Below are 23,210 nucleotides of genomic sequence, written 5' to 3'. Positions count from 1 at the left end.
GACAAGCGCGTCGACGGAATGGAATGCGACGTTCAATCTATGGCGACCAAGCACTGGCCAAGCAACCAAGCTGTAGTAGTAAGGTCCTGGGGTAAGCTATCCACCTCTGTGGCAACCACCTAGGCAAGGTAAGAAGGTAAAATGTGAGATAGGCATGTCTCAGCAGGTGTTCCGTGGACCATATCAAAATCTCCGGACTTGGTAGTAGTTCTTCTTTGATTTTCTTTTTCTCGGGCCTGGACTAGAGTTGAGTCATCATGTTAATGGTGGTGTACGTAGTAGGCAGTGTCTGTCGTCCATGGCAATGCAACTCCATCCCCGCTCAGTGGGGTGGGGGAGAGAGACTTCTCTGTATGCATGCATGAATGAAATGGTTGCTGCAGCACGGTGAAGACGATGCAGTAGTTCCGCATCGACCGTTGTTGATGAACAGACACCCTTTGCAAGCCAATTGACTGCCAACATTACAGACTTGAAACCCACATTTTGCTCTAGAAATGTTGTGCATCTTGAGCTCGAGAGATCTACACCTCCAGGCAGGAGGTAGGTAATGCAGGTAAACCTTCTGAGTCCTCATTCGAGGGTACCTAGGTAGTCAGTCCCCTCTAGTTCCAGCCTGGCAGCCTAGAATTCCATCCTCGTGACTGGACTGACTCCTATGACAATTGATGTCACTTGTGCGTCGTTGGAGGAGCTTGCATCAATGTCAGGGCATCATGACCAGCAAGTGGTCAATCGAGAAGCGGTCTCGGACGGTCGCTAGATTGGCTCGATTGGAAAGCAAGCTGCAGTGTAGGCGAGCATTCAAAGTCCTTTCATTGCTCTTCTGGTTCGTCCTACTACGCAATTGTACCTAGTAGGTAGCAATGTAGGACCTTTACTGGCTTCAGCCACATTGGCTAAAGCACACATGCACTTGCAGCTGCAAGCTATTACCTAGTAGTTGATTGTTTTCTTCAACATCTGTCTGTTCATCGCGGGGAACATGGAACCATCTGTCAAGGGCTGTGCAGGCTGCCACCTGCCGTCTACCACGCACAGTAATCCGACCCGCTACCACTTCCTACATGGGTGTCGGGTAGTGGTCCAGCTCACAGCCCCAGAGCCTCGACAATATTGAATAGTCGCACAAATGATTGTGTATGGGATGCAGGCAAGTTTGCAACCAATCCGATCTACAATGAATTGTACACCTCCAGCCCACGCAAGCTTCTCCCATCGGCCCGGGGCACTACGAACTTGTTTCAAGCGTCGAATTTTGCGATACCGTCGACGGCAGACAGAGGGCTAGGCTTTTTGCGCAGGTGCCCAGAAGCGAGTCCAGCATATTTCTAGAGGTTGATGCTTCGGGGGACTTTTGGCTCTCCGAGGCCCACTGGCCGGCCATGTACCGTACTAGAAGCGGCCTCTAGAGTAGTCAAGTTTAGTGGTCCGAATTGCTGGAGCGCAAGCACGGTCAAGGCAAGGTGTATCCCGCATGCCTCTTTACCTGATGCGGTACCTACGACTCGGCCAGCCCAGACACCCATGCCAAAGTTACTGGGTATCTCCACATTACTAAACCTCCAAGAGTTACTCCGCGAGCTGCCTACAGGCACAGAGTATACTCGAGCAGGTCTATTGCATCGTTGCCGCAGGCAGCCAAATGCAAAGTGTAAAAAATGCGCTTACAAGACTTCTGCTCATGACAGATGGCAGTAGATTTCTCAGCTGGCTCTGCCACACAAATGTGCTACACGGCATGATGAAGGATTCAGGACCTGGACTCTTTTCCCCCGCTTCTAAATGCATCTCTTGCCACTGGCCAGTGTCGGTCAGTCGGATCTGTCTCTTATCGCGCCTGCCTAGGTACCTGCACCCACCAAAATGTTGATGCCAGCGGCCGACAGATAGATGCTGTGAAGGCTGCCAGAACCATATCGATACCGCCCTATTATTTTCATCATCATCACCGTCGTCATGATAGGCCTCGCCATTATCGTCCGAGTTTCGCGCGACGCCGGCGGTGACGGTTCTGGTGCTTTTCCTGGTTCTCGCCGCCAACCACGACAATTTGCCTTCACGACTGACACAACTCTCATTTTGTCGTGTTTCTCCATTTAGGCACGTGCTAACCAGAACCCTGTATGAGAATAGAAGCATGACGTCCTGGTCTGAATCCGCGGCCAAACCTTCCTCCCACACTCTACATTGGCCAGGCAAGATCCCATCTCCGATGCCAAAAATAACACTTCCGACGAGGTTCGTGAATGACAGTCTTCTGTGCTCTATCTTGAGAATAGCCATGTATCCTTTGGAAACAAGACAAAGGTAACGATTCCTCGGACGATCAGCAAGAGTCCATCATCCTGTTGGCGACGAAGCTGGTCATTGTGACATCTCGAACCGCGTCATCCCCGGATTCGCATCGCAACATGTGTAACGCGACAAGATCACACCATTCAGTCCGACCAGAGTTCTGACGGACGCACGACAGGCGACAAGCCACATACACACCCTTTCCACCCCCTTCAATACCAATTTTCTTTCTCTCACATTTTCCCATTCTTCGTGTCGTGACACTACCAGCGTCTGCTTGGCAGAATCCTTCAGCCCCCAAGTCAGCCCGAATTGGCAAGGGGTAACTCTATCGCCTGGTTGCTTGTCCTCCCCCCCTCTTCCACATGATCTGGGACGTTACTGCAGCAGCACTTCCCTGGCAGGTAGAGCCTTGCGCGCAAACCCGCAGTTGCGCCGCCACGCGGAGCCTGATCAAAATATGCCACGGAGGCAACCGGTATTACGCTTCCCATTCAATCAATGGCAAGATCGACTTTGAATGTGTAACGAGAGCAACGTGAAAGCTTCTCAAGACTTCGTTGCCGCTTCCACGTTGTATAGAGCGACAGCGTTGAAACGTATACATACATGTATGCGACAACGTTAACCTGAATGAAAGTAAAAGAGATATGTCGCGGGACACTCTTGTTAGCACGATGCTCAGATAGGCTGGTAATGAGTCACGGCCCACGGCCATACACTAGAAGAAATAGGTCCCGCTGGCTGGGCCCCCCCTTCAGCCCTACCCTTCACTCTGCTCCAAACTTGGTCCACCCAATACCCACAAGGCAGAATCGCTCTCTATGGCCCGTGGCCGAGGTGGTCGACATGGGCACTCGCAGGTAGGAGCTCGGCGGAAAGTAGTATTGATACTGGTGTTGGGACCTCAGCTATTTGGAGTGGGCATCAGCTTCTCAAGCTCGTCCCCCTGTCGTCCGAATGAGGCTGAGCAGCTCTAAGTTACATGGCCTACTACAGCTGCCCATGTCTACTCTTTTGTCGACGACCAAAAGGGTCACTACTAAGACGAGGCTAAAGATGCTGATAAGCTGGTCCATGAGCTTGTCAGAGTTCGCGCGCGCGCAGGCTCCCCCTTCCGTGCCCTTCAGGTGCATTGCGGGTGAGTTTATGTGGGCGAATATGTTTTGCATAGGAACGATTACCCCTGAGCAGTGGTGTTGGCTGCCAATGTTCGACACTTTACCGCCCGTCGAAGCCATCTGGCCTGGTGGCCGACACATCAGACGTAGAAGACGAAGGGGGAGGGTAGAAGGTGCTCGCTCAGCCAAGGCTCTCCCATTGCTGGATCGACGCAAACATTGCGTCGGTAGCACAATCCATCCTCCTCCTTCATTCTCCGCTATGCCCACACCCATCAGTCGTCGGTCTCACGCATTCAGGTACGCGCGTCTGTCATCTCTCCTTGCTCTTACCATGCCACCAAAGTATGACCTCGGCCATACCGTCGCGGCCCCCAAAACCTGCCAACTATCAACCACACCTTGCCGAGAAATCAAGAGGTCATGTTCGTGTAGACAATGGCGCTCAACCACGGTGGTTGCAATCTGCTTTTCTTCAGCTCTCGCTATTCGCTTAACTCAAACAAATGGCCGAGCGAGGCTGTCTGCCTTGCGCCTTAGCTGAGCGCGCACCACACCTCCCCTCCTCCTTCTTCTCTTGCTTTAGTCCGTCTTGGACTGACAGGTCGGCAATTCGGAAATTGGTGGGCTCCAAAGGAGATTCGGAGAGTAGGTAGCGAGAGTGGCTCGATGGGGAGAAGGACAAATGCGCTACTCACACACCCGACCGAACTCTATAGAAAGGCTACAGAAAGCTTATCCATAGCTACGGGATCAGCTCTATTCGCAACACATGCCCCCGGAGCTCTCTCACTCCGGCATCTGACCTTTTTCTTTTTTAAACATTTCTGTCGCCGCTGTCAATGAAACCTGGCTAGCCTTAGCGATTTGGCCATGATTCCTAGTCAAGAACTTAATGAGTACCTACATATTATAAGCTGGAAGTGTCCAATGATTTTCGAGTAAGTAGAGACACGCCCCCCTCCTCAATCTGTAATTACACTTTTGCCAAAGGGGCGAGGGACAGGTCACGTTGTCCGAGTAACGTTCAAAATCCGACGACACGTTGTATGCTACCAATGATTGCTCCTGACAACTGCTTACAAACAAAGTTTCCTCCTTCAATCAGATTGGGCTGACGCGAAGATGGGCGGTGTGACTTGGCTGTGCTGCCATATTTACATATAGCAGCAAAACTGCTTGTGCTTAATATTTTTGAATTTCACTTTTATGGTTGACCCCTAATATAACGCAATACTTTTGGAGGCGTGGACCGCTCCAGTCCTTATCATCAGCTTATGTGCTAGTCACCATCTTGTCCGCTGCTAAGCGAAAGGCATCATTGCGATCCCGATTTACTGCAGGAAACGGCATGTGATTCCCGTCACGGTAATATCGCGACTTGTGCTTGGAGTCTTTCTGGCCCGAAGCCCTAGTCTTCTTGATACACTCTCGAATTTATCTTTTCTCTGCTCTCACCATCAATGTTCTCCAGATAGAGCATCTACCATGTGATTCATAGATTAAAAGCCATGGATAGACAAAGGGCTCTGATTTTTTTTTTATCACACTTGATCATTGGCATCTTTTGCTTCCAAGAAATCCTGTTTGCTTTTTTCGTAACATTTATATGCTTGACAGAATTTGAACCGGCTTCCTATTAGCACTCTAGTATCCCTTCCCACAGAATGCGTAATATACGCGACAAGTTTAGAAGAAAAGATGAATGTGATGTATTAAAATATTTTAACTACTGAATATTACTCTTACATCCTCAATATATGTCATGTATTCTTTTGTCTATGACTCCAAAGGACTACTCCATTAGGTCTCCAAGGTCCAATTCGCAAAGGCGGGCGCCGTCACGCCGTCGCACGAGAATTGGACCAGGTAGGGACTATTAGCAATGTCTGGGGACACGAGATTGGTGCCGTCGGGAGCCGTGATGAAGAAGGAAAACGAGGCCGGCCCTTCGCTCTGCGCCAGCATCAAGCGGACGGGCAGGTACTGGCCGGCGGTCAGATCGGCAAAGGCGCGCGTGAAGCCGTTCCCTTGGTTGGACACGCCGAACCCGTCGGCATTGGTCCGGGTCCACCCGCTGTAGGCCGTGGCGCCGAGCCAAAGAAAAACAGCATCATCTACGTTTGTGACACTGAATATATACCTCCCCGACACGGGCGCGAAAAAGTAGCCCTTGTGGTCCAGGGCAAAGAAGGCGCTGGGGAAGGCCCGGGGAGTGTTGTAGATGGTGATGAGCCGGCTCCGCGTCGACGTGATTTCAATGGGGCCAATGTTGCCATAGGTGCCGGGGATCTCGGGGGCTTGTCCCTTGTAGACCTCGGGCACAAAGTTGCTATAGGTTGCGTCGTCGTTGGCGCGCTCTACAAAGTTGCGGTACTCGGCCCACTGGATGCCGGCGTTGCCGCACACGGCCGGCGTCGCGCAGGCGCTCTCCGTCGTGGTGGTGGTGGTGGTCACGATCGACACGGACTGCGAGATTGTCGTGGTGGTGCTGACCGTGACCACGTCGGTAGCTGTGAGGGCCCCTGCGTCGGTCACGGTCACGACTACACTCGATGTCGGGAGAGACAAGCAGCTGCAGCCGAACGAGAGATCGGCTGCATCAAACACTGACAGTTCGGTAGGAATGTTGGTAATAGTCGTCTTTGTTGTCGAGGTACTCGTGGTGGACGAAGTACTCGTAGGTGAAGTGCTAGTAAAGGTATCCGAGATGATGCCTGATGAAGAGTCATACAACGGCGGCCAGGTATAAGGCGCAGTATATGTATCAGTGAGTGTGTCTGAGCTTTTGTACGAAGATGCTCCGTAAGTTGGCCAAACATGAGAGGTGGGGTAGGTGTCAGTGGACGTGTCTGAGTTCTGGTATGTAGAAACGCCATAGGTTGGCTGTGGATGCGAATAAGGGTACGCAGCCGTTGGGTATACATCCGCTGGGCTTGCGTGCTGTGTCTCGTACTCTGGTTCTTGGCTGCTATAATCCTCAGGGTAACCAGGGTACTGCGTCTTGTACTCTGGTTGCTGACTGCTATAGTGCTCAGGGTATTCAGGATACTGCGTCTTGTACTCTGGTTCTTTGCTGCTGTAGTGCTCAGGGTAATCAGGATACTGTGACTCGTACTCTGGGTTTTGACTGCTATAGTGCTCCGGGTAATGGGGATACTGAGACTCCGACTCTGGCTTTTTGCTGCTCTTGGTTTCATAGTGTGGGTAGCCGTGCTCCGAGTAGGTTGGCGCCTCGGTAGTTTTGTATCCACTGTTGTCCGTCTTTGTACTGTAGCCTGGCTTGCCAGTAGGTGTCGTCGCATGGCCTCTTCCTTTGGTGCATTTTCCGCGCTTGCGCAGCGGATTCAAAGAACAACTTGTCAAGGTTTGAGTCCTAGCAATTGTCAGTTCAGGTGCGAGGCAGACACTCAATTGCAAACCTACGAAGTTACCGTGGACACCTGTACCGGTACAGAGGTTGTGCCTGTCGCAGTTGTTGTCACGGTTGTAGTGGTGAGGGCATCTGATGCGATTGTGGTCGTGATAGTAGTCGTCGATATATCTAGCAATGATGAACAGAAAGAAGTGGCCGAAAGAGACTGCAAAGCCAGTATAACGGGATCGTCAGTAAGACATTGTAAATCAGATTGTCGTTTTGCTAATGGAGTAGCTTCTACTGCAATGCATGCAGCAACCACCAGAATCACGACAAAATTATTGTGCATCTTGGTAAGGAATGTAGTTGTAGTCGGTAATGAAAGAAAGAATGACTTGCGCGTGCCTCAACATTAGATTACTGTTTAGACACGACTACTATCAATCAACTTATATCTGCACAGAATGAAAAACGAATGTCAACAAAAGAAATGGACTTCCCCATGGACCTTGCATCTAACGCTCTCCTCGAGACATGCAGCCATTTGAGACCTCAATAGCCTCAATATTGAAATGAGATGCTTGCTAAATGGCGCGGCAACTAGGGTGATTGCTATAGTCACCTTGACCTCGAATCTTCCCAGCATCCCAAGCTTGAATAAACACACAGAGTTTGTGCAATGAAAAAGAAGCTCTCATCAGTCCACGTTTAGAGTTGTTCTCATTTCGTGATGCATAAAAGAGTTCCGCCACAATGCCCAAGAAGATCCCGTTCGCAGTTCCGTTGATCCCGCTGACGCTGGACTCGGCTGGCTTGACTGAAGGCGGGATCATGCCCAGCCCGGACGGCCGGGGAAAAAAAGCAAGCACCATTTTTCGAGTTCCCCTATTCAATTGAAAGAAAAGATATGCAAGAAATTCAGCCTCTGGATTTTGGGCTTATGGCACTGTAGGTCAGTGCAATCCCCGGCGCATATATGCGCTAATGCTCCCAGGCCACGATATCGTTAGAATATGTGCCGTCCACCACAATGGAATACACGCTTCCTAGTGACTGACTAATCGTTCATAGGTAATAATAACAAAATAATTGTTTTGTCTGTATATGCGATTCCGTACCAAACAAAAGTTTGTCAAACTGAGCACCCGTTGGGGCATCGTCATCGCTATGCTCTGATTAGGATTTGCCCCCCTGCAGTAGTCTTCCATATTTTGAAGGCCGGCAATCTCCAATGGAAACTCAATTTGCGGTGATTTCCAAATCGGAACAAAACGTCCTGCTTGTATGAGACAGCTGGTATCCATGGGATGGTCTCATGTGCTTTGGAGGCAATAGCCCTGGTTGTGACAAGATACCTCGTAGGGAGTTGCATTTTCTTTTGACTCAGGAGTAAGCTATTGCCGAGTCGCGGTAGTCACCAAAAGTTGCCACGGCATAATCATACTCACTTAATAATAAAAGTCAGCTTATTGCCTTACCTGATGGTGATATGATTTGGTGCATTCAGACGGAGGCAATAGCTGCCCGCAATGCGTCCAAATGACCAAGCAGCCCCTGAAGAGGGACAAAGCTGTGCAAAAGCATCATTTTAGTTGAAGGAAAGAACTGCTGATCGGCGCTATACATAACCTCGCTGTGAACAAGCTCATCGCGAGTGGTTGGCAGCATGTCCATTTTATTCGTCCAAAAACCAAACGGAACGCCCTGTACATGTACACCTTTACAACGCAAGTTTAAAAAAAAAAAAAAAAAGACAATGAACATGACTTTGGCACTTGAATTAATTCACTGCCCTAACCTTGAGCATACCTTTGAGAGATTGTAGGTCGCCCACGCATTTGTTCCTCGGTCAACATCCACAAGGGAGCACCAGCAATAGCAAATGGTACCGAGATTCTCACTTTGTTCCGTTTTATATCCCACTCTCTCAACATGGCTTCTGCAACAGTCATGCGAGCCGTATCGATCGTCAGTGAACGAGCGACACCCGCAGCGACGTCGCGGCAATTATTTGTGATCACGTTGTAGTGTTCCCCAATACGCGTATCTTGAGCGAGAAAACGTCAGCAAGCGACAACGACGGAGTCTTGTTTGTAGAGCCACGAAAGCCCTAAGCACTTACACAGCTCCTTGATCTTGTCATCAGACCAGTTTGTGGTCCCCACGATATGATATGTGTTGCCATATTTCTCCCCTTTTTTGAAAATATCTTCCTCCAAGAATTTCTTTTGTTGCACCGGAGGGTTTACCGTTATCTTGACACCCCCGACGATGGAGCCCCAGTCCCAGTGCGTTCCGATTGTCTCCTCGGTTACTTGATTGATCTCGGTGTTTGCGATGAGGATGCACTTGTGGAAGCTCCACGAAGATTGGCCATTCCGACCCCACGTGATCAATACGACTGATCTCGGTGACTGCTGGATCTTCTCGGCACGTTTTCCAGCCCTTCGACTTGAGCGCGAGGTTGCTACTGGATGCGCATTCTTGAAATCGCCATTTGTGCGCAGCTTGGAGTGTCTCGACCCCATAAGGCTGGCTGTACGCTTTGCGGCTGCAACGAGAAATAAGGCAAGCTGGGGTCTTGAAATATCACGCTTGTGTGCAGTGATGCGCACAAGCAGGATATCGGCGGCGGAATCCTCAGTGTTCTAGAAAATTGTCCTACGAGTGTGGAAGATTTGAAGTTGTTTTGCTTTGACTCAATAGGGCAGAGACAATGCGAAAGCCATTACCCCCGCTTGATCGTGCTTTTCGTCCGACTGGTAGCCTTGCCCTCGTTCTCAGGCGGCCGCTGACGCGCTGGATGCCTCCAAATACCCTGGTCATGGCTCTTGCAGTGGTGTAGGCTGACCCTTGAATTTCCAGCCGTTGTGGCTCACTGGCTCCTATTGGATGGCGGAGCTGATTACTGCCAATGTCGCTATCGGCACGTTATCTTGAAGGATGCAAGGCAGTTTTCTTTGAATTGAGATGCATGTAATATCTGACACCCATCCTCCTCAATGATTGCCAGTGTCATTGACTCTAATCAGTCCAGATCCATTTCTAGTTGATTACCTCTTCTTCATGCTTAATCTTCTTGAGCTTCAATGGCAATTGTGCGACCAAGTATCACCACGACAAAATCAGTACACACTAGGTAGTTTGTACTTCTGTAAAACATCATACGGTCGTATTTTCTTATGAAAGCGGCGATGCGTTTCCCTGGCGTACCTAGGTATTTTCCTAGCATGAGGTTGAAAGGCATCAGAAAGCAAACCCGAATCTCTGTTCTGCCATTCTCGAAGAGGCGCACAAATATTGCAGCGACCCCGCATGGCGCAGCATGGAAAACCACGTTTGAACCCATCAAAGCCATACTTAACGAGCCCGATTCCAGGAAGAAAAATCAATTGACGAGAAATTGGCTGAGGCATATGGTGGAACATTTGAATGTAATGATTATTACTGTAAGTCTCTTCCAGCCACATGCATGGTTGCTGCTAACAAATGTAATGCGCAAGAGTTCCGTAGTGAGCAGCATCGTAGCAGGAGCTTTCAGCTGGGCGTGTTTTAGTGAACATCCGGATTCGACATGCATAGTGATCGTCAAGGCTACTTGGTATGGCGCCTTGATCTTCTCCATCTCTGCGATTGCTGCCGCGGCCCAGCAAATAACCAGTCTGCATCGCCTTGATCTTTACCCGGGAGGGTTGCAAACAGTACGCCAATTGCTAGGGGAACCACGAAACTCCGCGGCCAATCATGCAGCCGCTGGCAGAGCTGTAACACCAGCTGTAGAGTTAAAATTCTCGCAAAAGCTTCTTTGGCAGATACCTGCCATGCTGTTGAATGGAAGCCTGTATTTTTTCATCACTGGTCTTTGCGTTCTTGCATTCTGGGACTTTACCAAGTCTTTTGGGGATTCGGTTCAGTCCATCCAAGTAAGTCATATATTCTTCGAAACCGCACCAGTCTTGTTCTGAACCCGGACAGATCATTGCGACTTTCTTTCTCAGTGGCTGCGTGCTCGTAGGACTTGTGACATGGGGTGTTAGCTCAATAGGTTTATATCACTGGATTGGCAAGTCATTATAACGATGAATATGTCATTGATGCGGCATGGTAGGGCTGGTGCAGATACAAATAGCATTAGGGAAACTTGCATGTCGCATATTGAAAAGCGCTTGAAATTTGAAGGCCAGGATCTCTCAAAAGTTCTGAGAAATCTTTCTATGCCTCGGACGATCTAAAGGACGTCACTCGTCCGTGCTCTTGGTCGCTGGTCCAGCGAGTTACCGTCTAGAAAGATTCCTGACAGAGGTCTGGGAAACACGCCGAGGAATCGAGTACGAGAAAGCTTAATCATGAGAATGGTGAAAATAGTCAAAGAACAGAGCTTGCCAGTACACTTCTTAGTATGGCATGACCACCTTCAAGCTTCTTGATCCTATCCTCCAGAAAGCTCCTCTGTGTTCGTGTCGACATTGGCTCAGACGCAAGACCTAGAAGCTCCGCCTCGGACAAGAGGTGAACGGACACTGGACAGAATATACCCTCCAGGTCACGGACAATGTGACGCTCGATGACTTGAGTGGTCACATTTGCAATGAAGGTTTTCTGTTGCACCTGTACAAGTAAGCTTTGCAGAAGTTCCAATGGGGAGAACTCGGCATACCTTGTAGATGGCAAGGAGACAGTCTAGGACATCCTCACAAGAACCTTGATTCATATCAGGATCGATGTCTTCTGAATATTTCAAGAAGGCAAGGTCGACATCAACACTTGCGGTAGTGTGGTCGGAGTTACAATTGGGCAAACGCGTATGAGAAGTCGCGGCCTTGATTGCTTCCGAAAGGCTACCTTTGGATCTCTCCATCTGCTGCTTCTTCACCATGTCAGTATAGTAGTGATTGTAATTGATCGGGAAATGTCGCAAATCGTCCCATATCTGGTCGAGCTCACGAATCGATGCATCCTTTCTAGTTGCGAGCACCTCTTGAATCATGACCGACCATACGCGGGGTTGCATATCTTTTGGAGACTGGTCTTTGAGAAGAGCATCAAGGAACCGACCACAGACCATTGACACATTGTCGATATGATCGAGAGCCAATTGCTTCCATCTTGCAGACTGCTCCCAGAATAGTTCGCCAATGGCCAGTGGGTTGAAGTTGCCCAGAAGCTCAGGGCCCCGTGATCTAAGCACCACGTTCTGCACCCAATCTAGCGCTTCGGACTTGGATAGTGCGACTGGTAGATTTCTTCGTAATGGATTATATGGGTCGACGTCCTCCGTGCCTGGCGGCGTAGGCTCAGTCTTTGATGCGCTGGAAGATTTGTTGATGTGATATTTGTGACCCTTGGTGCGGACAGTATCTGAAAAAGTGGTGTTCATCACCTGTACCACAGCCCGAAGTCTGCGGATAGAAGCAGGGGATGTGACAGAAAAGGTCGCATCTGGATTCTGCGTGAAGTAGTTTCCTTGGTAGTGACCATTGACTGCAGCTTTACAGACATCGTAGAAAGCAAGACTGAGTGTAATCATGTAGTCTTTACAATCACTTGCGGTGGTTCTGGGTTTGCCAAGGATACCTGCTTGGCTCTTCGAGTCGGACAAGGCGGTTTGAAGATCCTCTCGAAGCTTGGGAAGCTCCTGCTTAACATGACTGAACAGGACCGAACTGAGGCGATCCCGCAGGGCCGCGATACCAAGGTGCTCTTCTGGCATCGTTTTGAAATTTGATCTCCGAAAGAATGAATCCTCGGAGAGATTGCGCTCTAGAAAAGAGTTGTCTGCTTCTTCAAAACTTCTGTTCTTGATGACATGCCAACCGAGCTTGAAAAAGACGTCTTCATTTCGAGCCAAAGTGATGAAGGATTGTTCCAGGCCAGAGCCTGGTATCAGGCGATCGGGTTTGGTGATCACGCCGAGCGTCCGCTCTCCGTCAGGGTCAACCTTCCGGACTTTGGTCAGTATACCTTGGTTGGCATAGTCATTCGTGGCCGAGACGACAGCTAAGCAGATAGTGCGAGGTTGCGAAATGTAGTGGTCGGTAATCTCATTGACCATGTCGATATCAGCATCACTAACCCCCTTTGTCTTGGTCTGAATCAGGCCGGGGAGATCAACGAGCGTGAGCTGTGGCCTTGCTGGACCCTCTATCTCCACACTCAGGACGTCCCTAGCAAACGCTCCCGTCCTCGGGCCAGATGCCGATGCACCGTCAATGCCCATAAGGGCAGAGGCTTGGTTCATGATCGCGGGTAGTTCGTCAAAACTGGTTATGAATGCCTTGAAGGCCCTGATTGTCGCCTGCTCCGTGACAGGACGTTTAGAGTCAGGGATGACTTTGATCGTCAAGGACTCGACCGCTGCGCGGCGAAGTATGATCTCCGTTGCGTAGCGCGTGCAGAGATTGTCATTGCGGGGGAAGGGAATCTCAGTGAGCGCTTCCAGGAGTGAGCTCTTGCCAGAGGACTGGTCGCCGCAAACGACGAGTTGGGGAAGTGAAAGAACACTTTCAAGTCCACACTTGCGCAAGTCTGCAACAATGTCCAGTACACGACGTTGCTCGTCTGTCTGCAGAGACTCGAGGGTCGGTGTAGCGTCGAGTTTCTTGAGCGTTGCTGGACCGCTGACAATATCTGACGATTTGCTGTCCAGAGGCGTTTCTTGTTCTCAATTAGCAACATTTCAAACACTGCTGTGAGAAACTTACGTATATGATCCTGTGTCGAGCTACTTTCGGAATCTGTGGTGGAGTCCATGTTTGATTTGACGATGGTGCGGAAAGGAAGCTCTGTTATTTTGCAGCGGAGATAACTGAAGAAATAGAGCTTGGGAAATTCTCGATCAAATGTCACTTATATACCCCAAGTGCTGTATCACAAAGAAAGCATGATGACACCTGACCTTTGTTTGTGTTAACGACAGGACGGGATCTTTTGGTAGGTTCACGGGGGCAATGGCCATGCACTCTCCATTCGCAAAGGTTAATATGCCGCACAGCAAGCGGTGACTATCGAGGACGCATCGTTGGATCGATTGGAAATACTGACTTACTCATTGATCTGATGATTGGTGGATTGTTTCTTTTCAAGTCCGTTCCGATGCCGCCGAATGACCGGCCCATCGTCTTTACGACCACAAACCTGCTTGTTGCAAGTCAACCTGAACTGTAAAAGAAAACGGCCCATGCGGATTCAGACGCTACTGGAACATTCCTTATCGTTTGTAATTTGCGCGTCTCGGCAATGTGAAGGAAAAGAAATCTCCTATTTTCGCTTGTTTCGTCACGTCTTGCCGATCGTCCAATCCCACTCGACTGGTAGGCCTCCTGCCGCAAGAGGTGTTGCCACACTATCAGGGGCAAAGCATTGAATCAGTCCAGAAATTCGAAGTGGCTCGTCTTGACTTTATTATTATCATTCCACAGTTCCATTGTGTCTTGGGAACATCAGATCAATGGCCGAACCTAAAGTGAAAGGTGAAGGGTGGAGCATGTACCCGGAATTGCACGAGCGAGTGCTGCAGGAATTGCAGACTGTCGATCTTTCTCACCATGTTCACCACAACGATGACTACTCAGAATACATCAAGGAGTACGACACCAAGATCATGGGAAATTTCGTACGTAGACACAACAACTGTCGAGGAAGTAGATGGTCGAGCAAACACATTGTCATCACGATACGATTGTACAATGGTGGCGAGTACAATACGAGAGTCTTGAGCCAGCTTTGCAGATTTTGCAAAAGCCCTGTACGCATACAGCCAGATGAAACATACGTGAGCAGGATCGCGTATAGACTGAAGAAGTGGTCGGGATTGGCCATGGAATCTCCACCTTATACGAAGCGAAGCAATGAACAATTCGATGAAAGAAGTCTATGTCAGGGTTGCAAACACGGTCATTGCAATCGAAGACACGCCCAGATGAATTATGGAAGTCAACACTGTGCTCAAAGGTCTTTTGAATGATAGTGAATGACTCATGTTTGTAGCTGTAGAGGAAGTGCTGGATGTTTGCGTTGCCTTAGCAGGAAATGTGGCCCTTGAAGATTATTGATACCATGCCAGGATGAAATCTCCCTGTCATACAATAATAGCAATATACTACACTCACTATCCGATGATCTGCCTGGAGCTCAGTGGAACAATGATGAGTGATCCACTTATCTTTCAGTCTGTAAACATCGGAACTTAATATCGGTCATGTCTTTGCGGCGCAGCGCGCATTTAAGCAACTAAGGGTCTCCATGTCATCTGTTGGCCCTTCCAGATATCCGCACATGTCGAGTTATACGCCCTTGCATATGAGTGGGAACATTGTCATCATTTGGAGACCAACAAGCTCAATCATATGACAGTATTTGCATTCTTGGCCGTTGGCGCACAAATCCCCCACTCTAAATATAGCGGCCTGTTAGCGCTATGCGTTATGCTCTTCAGTGACAAAGATCACGAAACCTCCCCAAGACTATTTCTAATGACTCCCTCTCGCTCCTGCCCGCCATAATTGTATTTGATTCTTCACATAATCGCCCCGGAAACCTTTCAACCTACCGTAGATCATGGGCGACTTGAGCGCCGACTATATCGTCGTGGGAAGTGGCGTGACCGGATCCGTCATAGCCTCCCGCCTTAGTGAAAGCAGCCCAAAACTCAAAGTGATTCTCTTCGAAGCTGGAGCTGACCCTTCTGGTGAGCCTGCGGCAGCTGGATTTCTGAGTGGTCTGGCGCTGCAGAATGGTCAATTCGACTATGCATCTGCCAGCGAGCCAGTTCCGACAACTGCCAACCGTATGCACACCCTTAGCGCCGGCAAAGCTCTAGGCGGCGGCAGCATTCTCAATTACGGTGGTTGGCTCCGCGCCGATGCAGCGGACTATGACGAATGGGCCGACGTTGTCGGCGATCGGCGTTGGAGTCACGAGGGTCTCAAGCCGTGGCTTCGCAAGTCCGAGTCCTATTACGATCGGGCCGCAGACCCCGAGGAACACGGCTTTGACGGAAACATGCACGTCACCTCCATCTCGGCCTCTGAGTCTGGCGAACGCAAGTATCCGCTGCGTGAGACGGTCAAAGATGCGTGGCTCGAGCTCGGGGTACCACTGAACCTGGAAAAGAAGGATGGCTTCATCGGAGGTCTCACTGAAATGTATGAAAACTCCCGTGAGGGCATGCGTCAGCCGTCGAATACAGCGTATTCATTGGCCGGTGTCGATGTGCATACTGAAACAGCGGTGCACAAGGTCATATTCTCGGGCACGACTGCGATGGGAGTCCAGCTGGTAGATGGCCGCAAGGTGTCGGCGCGAAAAGAGGTGATCATCTGCGCCGGCGCCTACCGCACTCCCCAGCTTCTGATGCTGTCGGGTATTGGTCCTTCTGACGTGCTAAAAGAACATGGCATACCTCTGGTGCACGAGTCCTCTCACGTTGGGCAAAACCTTCATGACCATTTTGCCATTTACTTGGCCTTCCGTCTGCGAGACCCGTCTCTGGGCTACGCCCTAGGCAGCCCTTTGTGGCAGAACCCTGCGCTGTACAAAGCGCTGCCATGGGACTGGATCGTTAGCCAGGCGCTGCCGTCAGAGATTATTGGTCGACATGAGAATGCGAAGAACAAGGAAAAGCGCAATCTTTATGAGATCCTTACCGCATACGTGCCGCCTGGCATACCCGGAATTCCAGTCGATGGGACACATATAGCCACTTCGACGATGTTGCTTCTTCCCAACTCCCGTGGCTCGGTGTCAATCCGATCAGCCAAGCCAGATGATGCTCCGCTAGTCAGGCCGAATTACCTCTCTACACCATTTGATACGGACACGCTCGTCCATGCTACACGCCAAACGCTGAGACTGATGCTGGCAACAGAGCATATGAAGCCCATAGTCGAGGGAGAGACCCCGCCGTCAGGTGATGGTCTAGATGGTTTGCAACCAATCACTATTGATTCGACTGATGAAGAACTCGAGGAACGCATTCGACGCACGGGGATGCAGCACTCCCATTCTGGTGGTACTGCGGCTATGGGGTCCGTGGTTGATGGGTATGGAAAAGTCCTTGGTGTCGACAGATTGAGGGTTGCGGATGCGAGTATCGTGCCCATACCTCTGGGCGGGCATCCTCAGGCCACCTTGTACGCAATGGCTGAGCAACTCGCTAGTGACATCTGTGATGCAGCTCACACTGATTAAGATGCACTTTTCAAACTGATCATTGCGTCTAGATGGAATTCAGATATTCAATTGAACGTGAACAGTAGTCGCATCAATTCGACCATCTGGAGCATTTGATGAAAGCCCCAATTACCTAGCACCGCGCAGGGGACAAGGATTGAATGCATTGGGCGACGACCCAAACGATTTTACACGCTACGCGCAGGTCGGCACTTCGTCTACATGACGCGGTCCATTTGCAGTGAAAGCTTCTACTCATCCAAGCACAATTTCCCGAATGTCTGGAATCATACCCGTTAGTAGTGTTAATATGATTGGTTCATACCCCTGCCAATACCTTGAATGATCTGGCAAGCTTTACGACCAGTACAGACAAGCTCCAGGAGGATTTGTTCCGATCTTACGGACATGCGGTCAGGACCGACAGGTAAACGGCTGTTCATTTGCACTTTTACCGGTAAAGGTGGAAATGATACCCGAACAATGCTACATTGAACTCAAATTTATAACGGCAAATGCCAAGAGGGGTACGTAGCTGACGTGATGCTGTCATCCATGGTTGCAATGGGCTATTGTGCCCTGACTCTCAATTGGTTATTATGCAACTTTCGAGTACGAGTGGCCACTATCATTTCATCGCAAGTTGTTGAGTGTGCAATACAGTGGCATCAATCAGAGAACAAACTTGACAATATCCAAGGGAAGACTCATGATGAAAAATGCATGGATCGTATAGCATTCACTTTCGTCATTAGCACAAGCAGTGTGAGCTGCATCGGCGGGAATGCTAGATAAGAGAAGGTCCGCCCAGCGCCATGGACGAAAGGCAACGCGTTGTTTGCTACAAGTCTTGCACTATATTGGATTAATGATACTATATTAGCCAATTGTTCGTGAATGCGCCGAAATGGTTCCAGCACAACCGCCCATCATTGGCGTCCTGGCAGGCGCATGGAGTTTGCTGAACAGAACTACGTACAGTCCCATCTCTAAAATATATGGCACATATGATGTTCCTATTCACTTTTGATATAAGCTAATAATTTGTCTTTGCAGAGTCTATCCAAACGGCACGGTGGTTATACCAATCGACGGCCTTGGGGCCAATGCAGTCGGCATCATCCTTTACACCAACACTGGATACATGTCCATGAACAGCATGGCCACTGAACCCGCCTACCGGCCCACGACTATTACATTCCCTTACCAAGAAGGTCAATCTGATGCTGACTGGGCCCTCGTCGGCCTCCACACATTTTCCTATGCCGGGCCCGTCACCAATGTGGTTGAGATCACGCCGACTTCGGGTAACCTGACGCACGGTCCGCTCACCTTTGCACATGTGCCGTCTCTCGTGGGCTCGGACCAGAATCGCCAGTACGAAGTGTTGGATGACGGCAACATTTTAAGGCTGTCAGCGCGGGTCAGCAGTGGAAATACTGCTGTTTTGACCTGGCAGCGACTTGCATGTCAGGGGCGAGCAAATCCGGCCAATTGATGGGAGCGTGGCGTAAAGTCAGTATCCAGGTAAATATGGCGATACCTCAGGATGAATGGAATGCATGCATCAAACCAAGGTTCGATAGTAAACGTGATATTGAGGTGGAGCCATGATGAATGGGCCCATTGGCCTGTTGAGGTGAAAGATCAAAACGGTCATTATCAGTTGTGTTTTCACGTTCTCACTTCGTTTGTCATGATTCCTGTGATTCTTTCAACAGACATTTGAATTGGTTATCGATAGAGACGAATTTCCACACAAATACAACGACACTCACACAGCCCTAAAATGATCAGGCATACGGCCTAATCATGCAATTACCTGGAGGTGTGGGTATTTGGTTGTAGTGTTTCGACCATGCATATCTACGGTCCCCAGCTCAATATGGCTGATTTACCATCCCCAAAATTGTACTTTCAACGCACCAACGTTGTCAGGATCGTATCTGCGTCCACGCTCTTGCAGAACATTCGCGACTTTCATGAACCTACCACCCACACGATTCCATTTTTTATCATCGGAATCGGGTGATAGCCGTACAGCTTGATCCAAATCGACTTCATGTTGCATCAAAAGGTCAACTACCCTTCCCTGTACAAAATGAACAGCTGCTCCTAAAGGTGTTCCATAGTCTCCCCCAGGACCATTCAGATCCGCTCCTTGCTGTATAAGGAAAGCCGCCATATCCTCATTGCCACAAGCGGCGGCTATTGATAGCGACGTGCCATATGGCAATGCAATATCATCAATGGCTGCGCCTCGATCCAGGAGAAGACGAATTACGCGCTTGAATCCGCGGCGTATGACAGTAGGCCATAATCGACGGCGCAGGGCTCCGGTAACTCGGGAAGCTTTAACCTCGAACCTTTCCATAATCGCCATGATTAAATCCTCGCTGCAGTAAAATGCAAGGTTCTCCAGAGGTGTTTTGAGTCGTTCATTTGTTGTCTGCAATAGCTCGCTATCTTGTAACTTATCTGGATGGAGACTGGTTGTCTTCGCCCATTTAGATTCGAATTCTAACAAGATCATAACGATTTCGTCTTTTGTTGCAACGTGGAGAACGTTGTTTCCCTCGTTGTCCACAGAATATAGTAGAGGCACGTTGGAATCCGCTTCTGAATGAATGTGTAGAAGAGCCTTTACTGAGCGATGGTCATTCTTTCGAACTGCAATATGCAGCGTTGTTTCTCCGACACTATTTCGGGCCATGATGTCGCCTAGATTCGGGGTCAAATCAATACCTCCGCCAGGAGAATGGAAAGGAGATAATCCATGACTTAGAGCAAAGATCAGAGGGTCGATATCGGCAGCCGCGGGAAGCTGATTTACTCTCATTGCCTCTAAGTAATTCAACGTCACTGGCCTGTCTCTCAAAGTGTCCAGAAGCAGGCGCCGGAATGATGCACTCAAACCGTTGTCATGGATTTTGCAGCAGTGCTTCGACCATGAGTAGAGCACATACAGTGCCAAGCAAGAGGCATTAAGGCGCTCCTTATCCAGGCGAAACTCAAGGCGGAGATCAGGATCCCGTAATTTTCTTGCGAGCTCTTCCACATCGTAGCGGCTCGAAAAGACTGCTAATACAGCCCTCTCCCAGGCTTCGTCAAAATCTTGATGTCTCCTGATAAAGGCGCGCACTTCATTCGAATTCCAATGGACATGAGCCTCTTTCCAAAGCTCATGATCCGGATTTCTCAAGAGAAGTAATGAGGTTTCTGCGATGGTGCGATGGTTCTCTAGGTCGTCGTCAAATATAACGTGCTTGCTAGCAGGGTCCTGCATGTTCAAAATAAAGGTCTTGGCCGAAACATGCTCAAATTCGAGGCGTCCCGATCGCTCCAGGAGGAAGTTGTGGAACAGCTTGCGGAGGTATACCACATCAATCTCCTTGGCGAGTTCTGTTGGCGCTTCTGGATCGAAACGAATTGCGTCTAGCAGTGTTTGAGTTTGAAGAGGTTCATCTGCCGCGAGGACAAAGCGGAAGGCTCGTATTTGACGGAGTTTCCGATCCTCGTCGCCATCACCATTTATATCCCATAGCTGTTGATAAACCTGCGCCATATCATTACCATCACCGTTGGTGGGTAGTGCTGCTCCTTTTTGCAGCATCTCGAGCATTCCCTTTGCGGTCTTTTTCAATACAACAGACTCGTGATTCGGATTGAAGAAGACTCCCAACCACAATTGCGCCCAACGAAACCTAGGTAGCTCAGTCAGCGAGTGCACTTTGCCAGAGAGCTGAGTATCAATGGTATCTCACATGCCATTGGCCTGGTTGATCAATGTGGCACTCAAAAGTTCAAGGTTCTCGTTTTCTACTGTTGATAACAATTTAACACGTGGCCGATCGAGAAATGGCTTTGCCAGATTTAAAGAAAGGAAAAAAAGAATGGTTGTTGTACTTACGAAACGCACTTTGTGAATGGGAAGGGTCTGTTCGTATTCTGGAGATCTCATCATTTATGAAGACTTCCATGTCCGCTTTAGCTTCTGTCGTCACAACAGAGTATCGAATAGTTGATGTTTTGAAGTATTCGTCAACTTCAGCATGTGGCCTCGACGAGAGTATCATGTATACTCCATGTTGTTGCATATCTCTAACGAACTTGAGGAACTTCCGTCGATCTGCTTTGGCACTGCATTCATCAAGTGCATCGATTATGAACAGAATCCGCTCTTTGCTGTGAATGATGAGATCGCGGAGCAGTTGTTCCCATCTATTCGTGTGAGGCTTTTGATCGTCCAGACTGGTGCATTGCTGATAGAATTCTTTGGCAGGCTGCGCAATTTCGCCGCCGTCGTTCCATGCTAGTCTGCGACATAGGCCCCGTATGATTTCTTCATAACTAGGACCTTGGTTTTGCTTCTCTGTAGCACTGCCGTAGCAGTAATAAAATACCACCCGTGTCTCATGAATGGGATATACTTCGAAGTAGGAGATCAACCGACAACTATGGTCAGGAGTGATAAGTAAGCTGGTGGACCGTCAGATTCGATCTTTAAATCACTCACATGAGAGTTGTTTTCCCGGAACCCACTGAGCACTCGTTTAGCTTTGTACGAATCTTGTATAGATGGGAATGCTTACTGATTCCTTTCAGCCAAAAGACTCGTTCAGCCTTTTCCGAAGCAAGACCATCTCTCCATGACTTGAACACAGATGTGTTAAGAAACCAGGCAGCGGCCTGCGATTCTCCTTTTTCAATCCCTGTTTGAAATTTTACGCTCTTGTGCGAAGGCTCTGGGTTCTTGTCGCCTTTGACCCATTTGAGTAACTTCGAATTTTCTTCCAGTGACTTCAAATCGATATCAACTCTTTCTTTCTGCGTAGCACATGTTCTATCGTATCGTTCCAGCTCGCTGAGACTTCTCTCGATGCCAGGGATTTGATCTTGAATAAGAAGTGCTGGAATGATTCAGCATTGGCCAGCAGTATTGAGCGGAGAGACTCACAAAGGACATTTGTCTTGGGGACTTTGTGAATAAGGCTGATAGTTTCAAATGCTTTGAAATATAGGCCTGGCAGGGATGTTGTAAGCTCCTTGATGTGCTCGCTCTTGAAAGCTGAAGCACTTCTAGCTTGAGCAACTTCGAACAGGATCCACTTGTTCATGATAGTGCTGGTTTTTGACAGCAAAGTCGCAACCTTTTCAAGCGAAGAAGGATCCAAAGTATTGAGTGAAACCTAAGTAGTGTTAATACCAAGTCCCCGTAAAACTAGTAAGGGAACTTGTAGAAACTTGCCTGGATAACAAAGAACACACTGGCGGCAACGAGAGGGGCAATACCGTGGGGATCCAATCTACTCAATGCCATGGCGAGCGTTTGTACGCTTCCCAAAGTTGGAAGATACGTTTTGAAGCGTTGAATAAGTGACTCAATCCCCCCCATGGGGTATTGAGATCGCTGATCGGCAAGATCGGAGCCGGATTTGAGGTTTGTTCTGTCGAGGATCGAGCTCTCCTCATCGAATATAGCCTTGTACCGATCCTCATACATTGACTTGAAACTTTTTACGGCCTCATTGAAACACGGGATACTCTCAGAACCCTCAAATACGCTCTTATTAGCATCTTTTTCACGAGCTGATGCAACAGTAGACTCGTGTCTCTCGCCAGGTTGCAAGATCGCAGGCTCTGCAGGTCTTCCAGTCGTAATCGCTAGGGCTTCTGGGTTGTCTCCAGGGTGTGAATCGGCGGCTGGTGGGATGTTTTCAGAAGGAATATCGGGTCGTACGCGAGGCTGTGATCCCCCGCTCGGTGTCGCCAGAGCAGTTGCGGAGACATCTGACGATTTGCGTCTGAACTGTCCTACAAACTTTGTGAGAACATTCCTCAACTTTTTGGAGTACTTCCTCTTTCTGGAGGCTTCTGAATCCATTCGCTGCATGTTTCGAGGTGATAGAGTGATGTTTTGAGGAAATGCACCACATTGACAGTCGAGGGGGCAGAAATGTGTCTCCAGCTGTGGAAAGAATATGCTCCATGGGTTGATTCCTTGTGCATTGCGATGATTGGGCAGCAGAGGAGGATCTGACCCTGTTGACCCTGTTGACCCTGTCACCTGCCATGTTACACAACCCAATGAACATCTTACTGCAGTCCACGGAAGCGAAGGCGCTTCTCACATGGTTTCTCCAATGGCAGCGAGCTTATGTGAGCCTGCACAGTATGGCGAGAGTGCAGTAACACAACTACAGAGGTCGCTACCAAAAATCATCAGCCGCTCCACTTTCAGATTGGTGGCCAGGCGGCTGATG

The 23,210-nt window shown here is 49.3% G+C and overlaps 7 protein-coding genes across 7 annotated transcripts; 2 read left to right on the top strand and 5 right to left on the bottom strand.

Moving 5' to 3' along the window:
- Positions 1-5,222: 5,222 nt before the first annotated feature.
- PFICI_12318 (uncharacterized protein) lies at positions 5,223-7,126 on the bottom strand (the record flags this gene model as incomplete). The annotated part of the gene is made up of 2 exons (XM_007840899.1): positions 5,223-6,795; positions 6,846-7,126. 2 exons carry the CDS (start codon positions 7,124-7,126, stop codon positions 5,223-5,225), a joined length of 1,854 nt encoding a protein of 617 aa, XP_007839090.1.
- A 1,444-nt stretch (positions 7,127-8,570) lies between these two features.
- On the bottom strand, positions 8,571-9,305 carry PFICI_12317 (uncharacterized protein; the record flags this gene model as incomplete). The annotated part of the gene is made up of 2 exons (XM_007840898.1): positions 8,571-8,824; positions 8,900-9,305. The coding sequence occupies 2 exons, from the start codon at positions 9,303-9,305 to the stop codon at positions 8,571-8,573; spliced, it is 660 nt and encodes a 219-aa protein (XP_007839089.1).
- A 1,837-nt stretch (positions 9,306-11,142) lies between these two features.
- On the bottom strand, positions 11,143-13,527 carry PFICI_12316 (uncharacterized protein; the record flags this gene model as incomplete). The annotated part of the gene is made up of 3 exons (XM_007840897.1): positions 11,143-11,385; positions 11,435-13,431; positions 13,479-13,527. 3 exons carry the CDS (start codon positions 13,525-13,527, stop codon positions 11,143-11,145), a joined length of 2,289 nt encoding a protein of 762 aa, XP_007839088.1.
- A 1,806-nt stretch (positions 13,528-15,333) lies between these two features.
- On the top strand, positions 15,334-16,965 carry PFICI_12315 (uncharacterized protein; the record flags this gene model as incomplete). Its single annotated transcript, XM_007840896.1, has 1 exon — positions 15,334-16,965. One exon carries the CDS (start codon positions 15,334-15,336, stop codon positions 16,963-16,965), a length of 1,632 nt encoding a protein of 543 aa, XP_007839087.1.
- An 889-nt stretch (positions 16,966-17,854) lies between these two features.
- On the top strand, positions 17,855-18,445 carry PFICI_12314 (uncharacterized protein; the record flags this gene model as incomplete). The annotated part of the gene is made up of 2 exons (XM_007840895.1): positions 17,855-17,922; positions 18,004-18,445. The coding sequence occupies 2 exons, from the start codon at positions 17,855-17,857 to the stop codon at positions 18,443-18,445; spliced, it is 510 nt and encodes a 169-aa protein (XP_007839086.1).
- A 396-nt stretch (positions 18,446-18,841) lies between these two features.
- PFICI_12313 (uncharacterized protein) lies at positions 18,842-22,064 on the bottom strand (the record flags this gene model as incomplete). The annotated part of the gene is made up of 6 exons (XM_007840894.1): positions 18,842-20,651; positions 20,712-20,769; positions 20,858-21,402; positions 21,464-21,488; positions 21,540-21,857; positions 21,905-22,064. 6 exons carry the CDS (start codon positions 22,062-22,064, stop codon positions 18,842-18,844), a joined length of 2,916 nt encoding a protein of 971 aa, XP_007839085.1.
- Positions 22,065-22,168: 104 nt separating this feature from the next.
- Positions 22,169-22,840, bottom strand: PFICI_12312 (uncharacterized protein; the record flags this gene model as incomplete). The annotated part of the gene is made up of 1 exon (XM_007840893.1): positions 22,169-22,840. One exon carries the CDS (start codon positions 22,838-22,840, stop codon positions 22,169-22,171), a length of 672 nt encoding a protein of 223 aa, XP_007839084.1.
- Between the last annotated feature and the right edge of the window lie 370 nt (positions 22,841-23,210).

Source organism: Pestalotiopsis fici, assembly GCF_000516985.1.
Source record: "Pestalotiopsis fici W106-1 unplaced genomic scaffold PFICI_Scf_10, whole genome shotgun sequence".
Classification (NCBI taxonomy): Eukaryota; Fungi; Ascomycota; class Sordariomycetes; order Amphisphaeriales; family Sporocadaceae; genus Pestalotiopsis; species Pestalotiopsis fici.
Note: the sequence above shows the minus strand (reverse complement) of the source record. Positions and strands in the feature narration are given on the sequence as shown.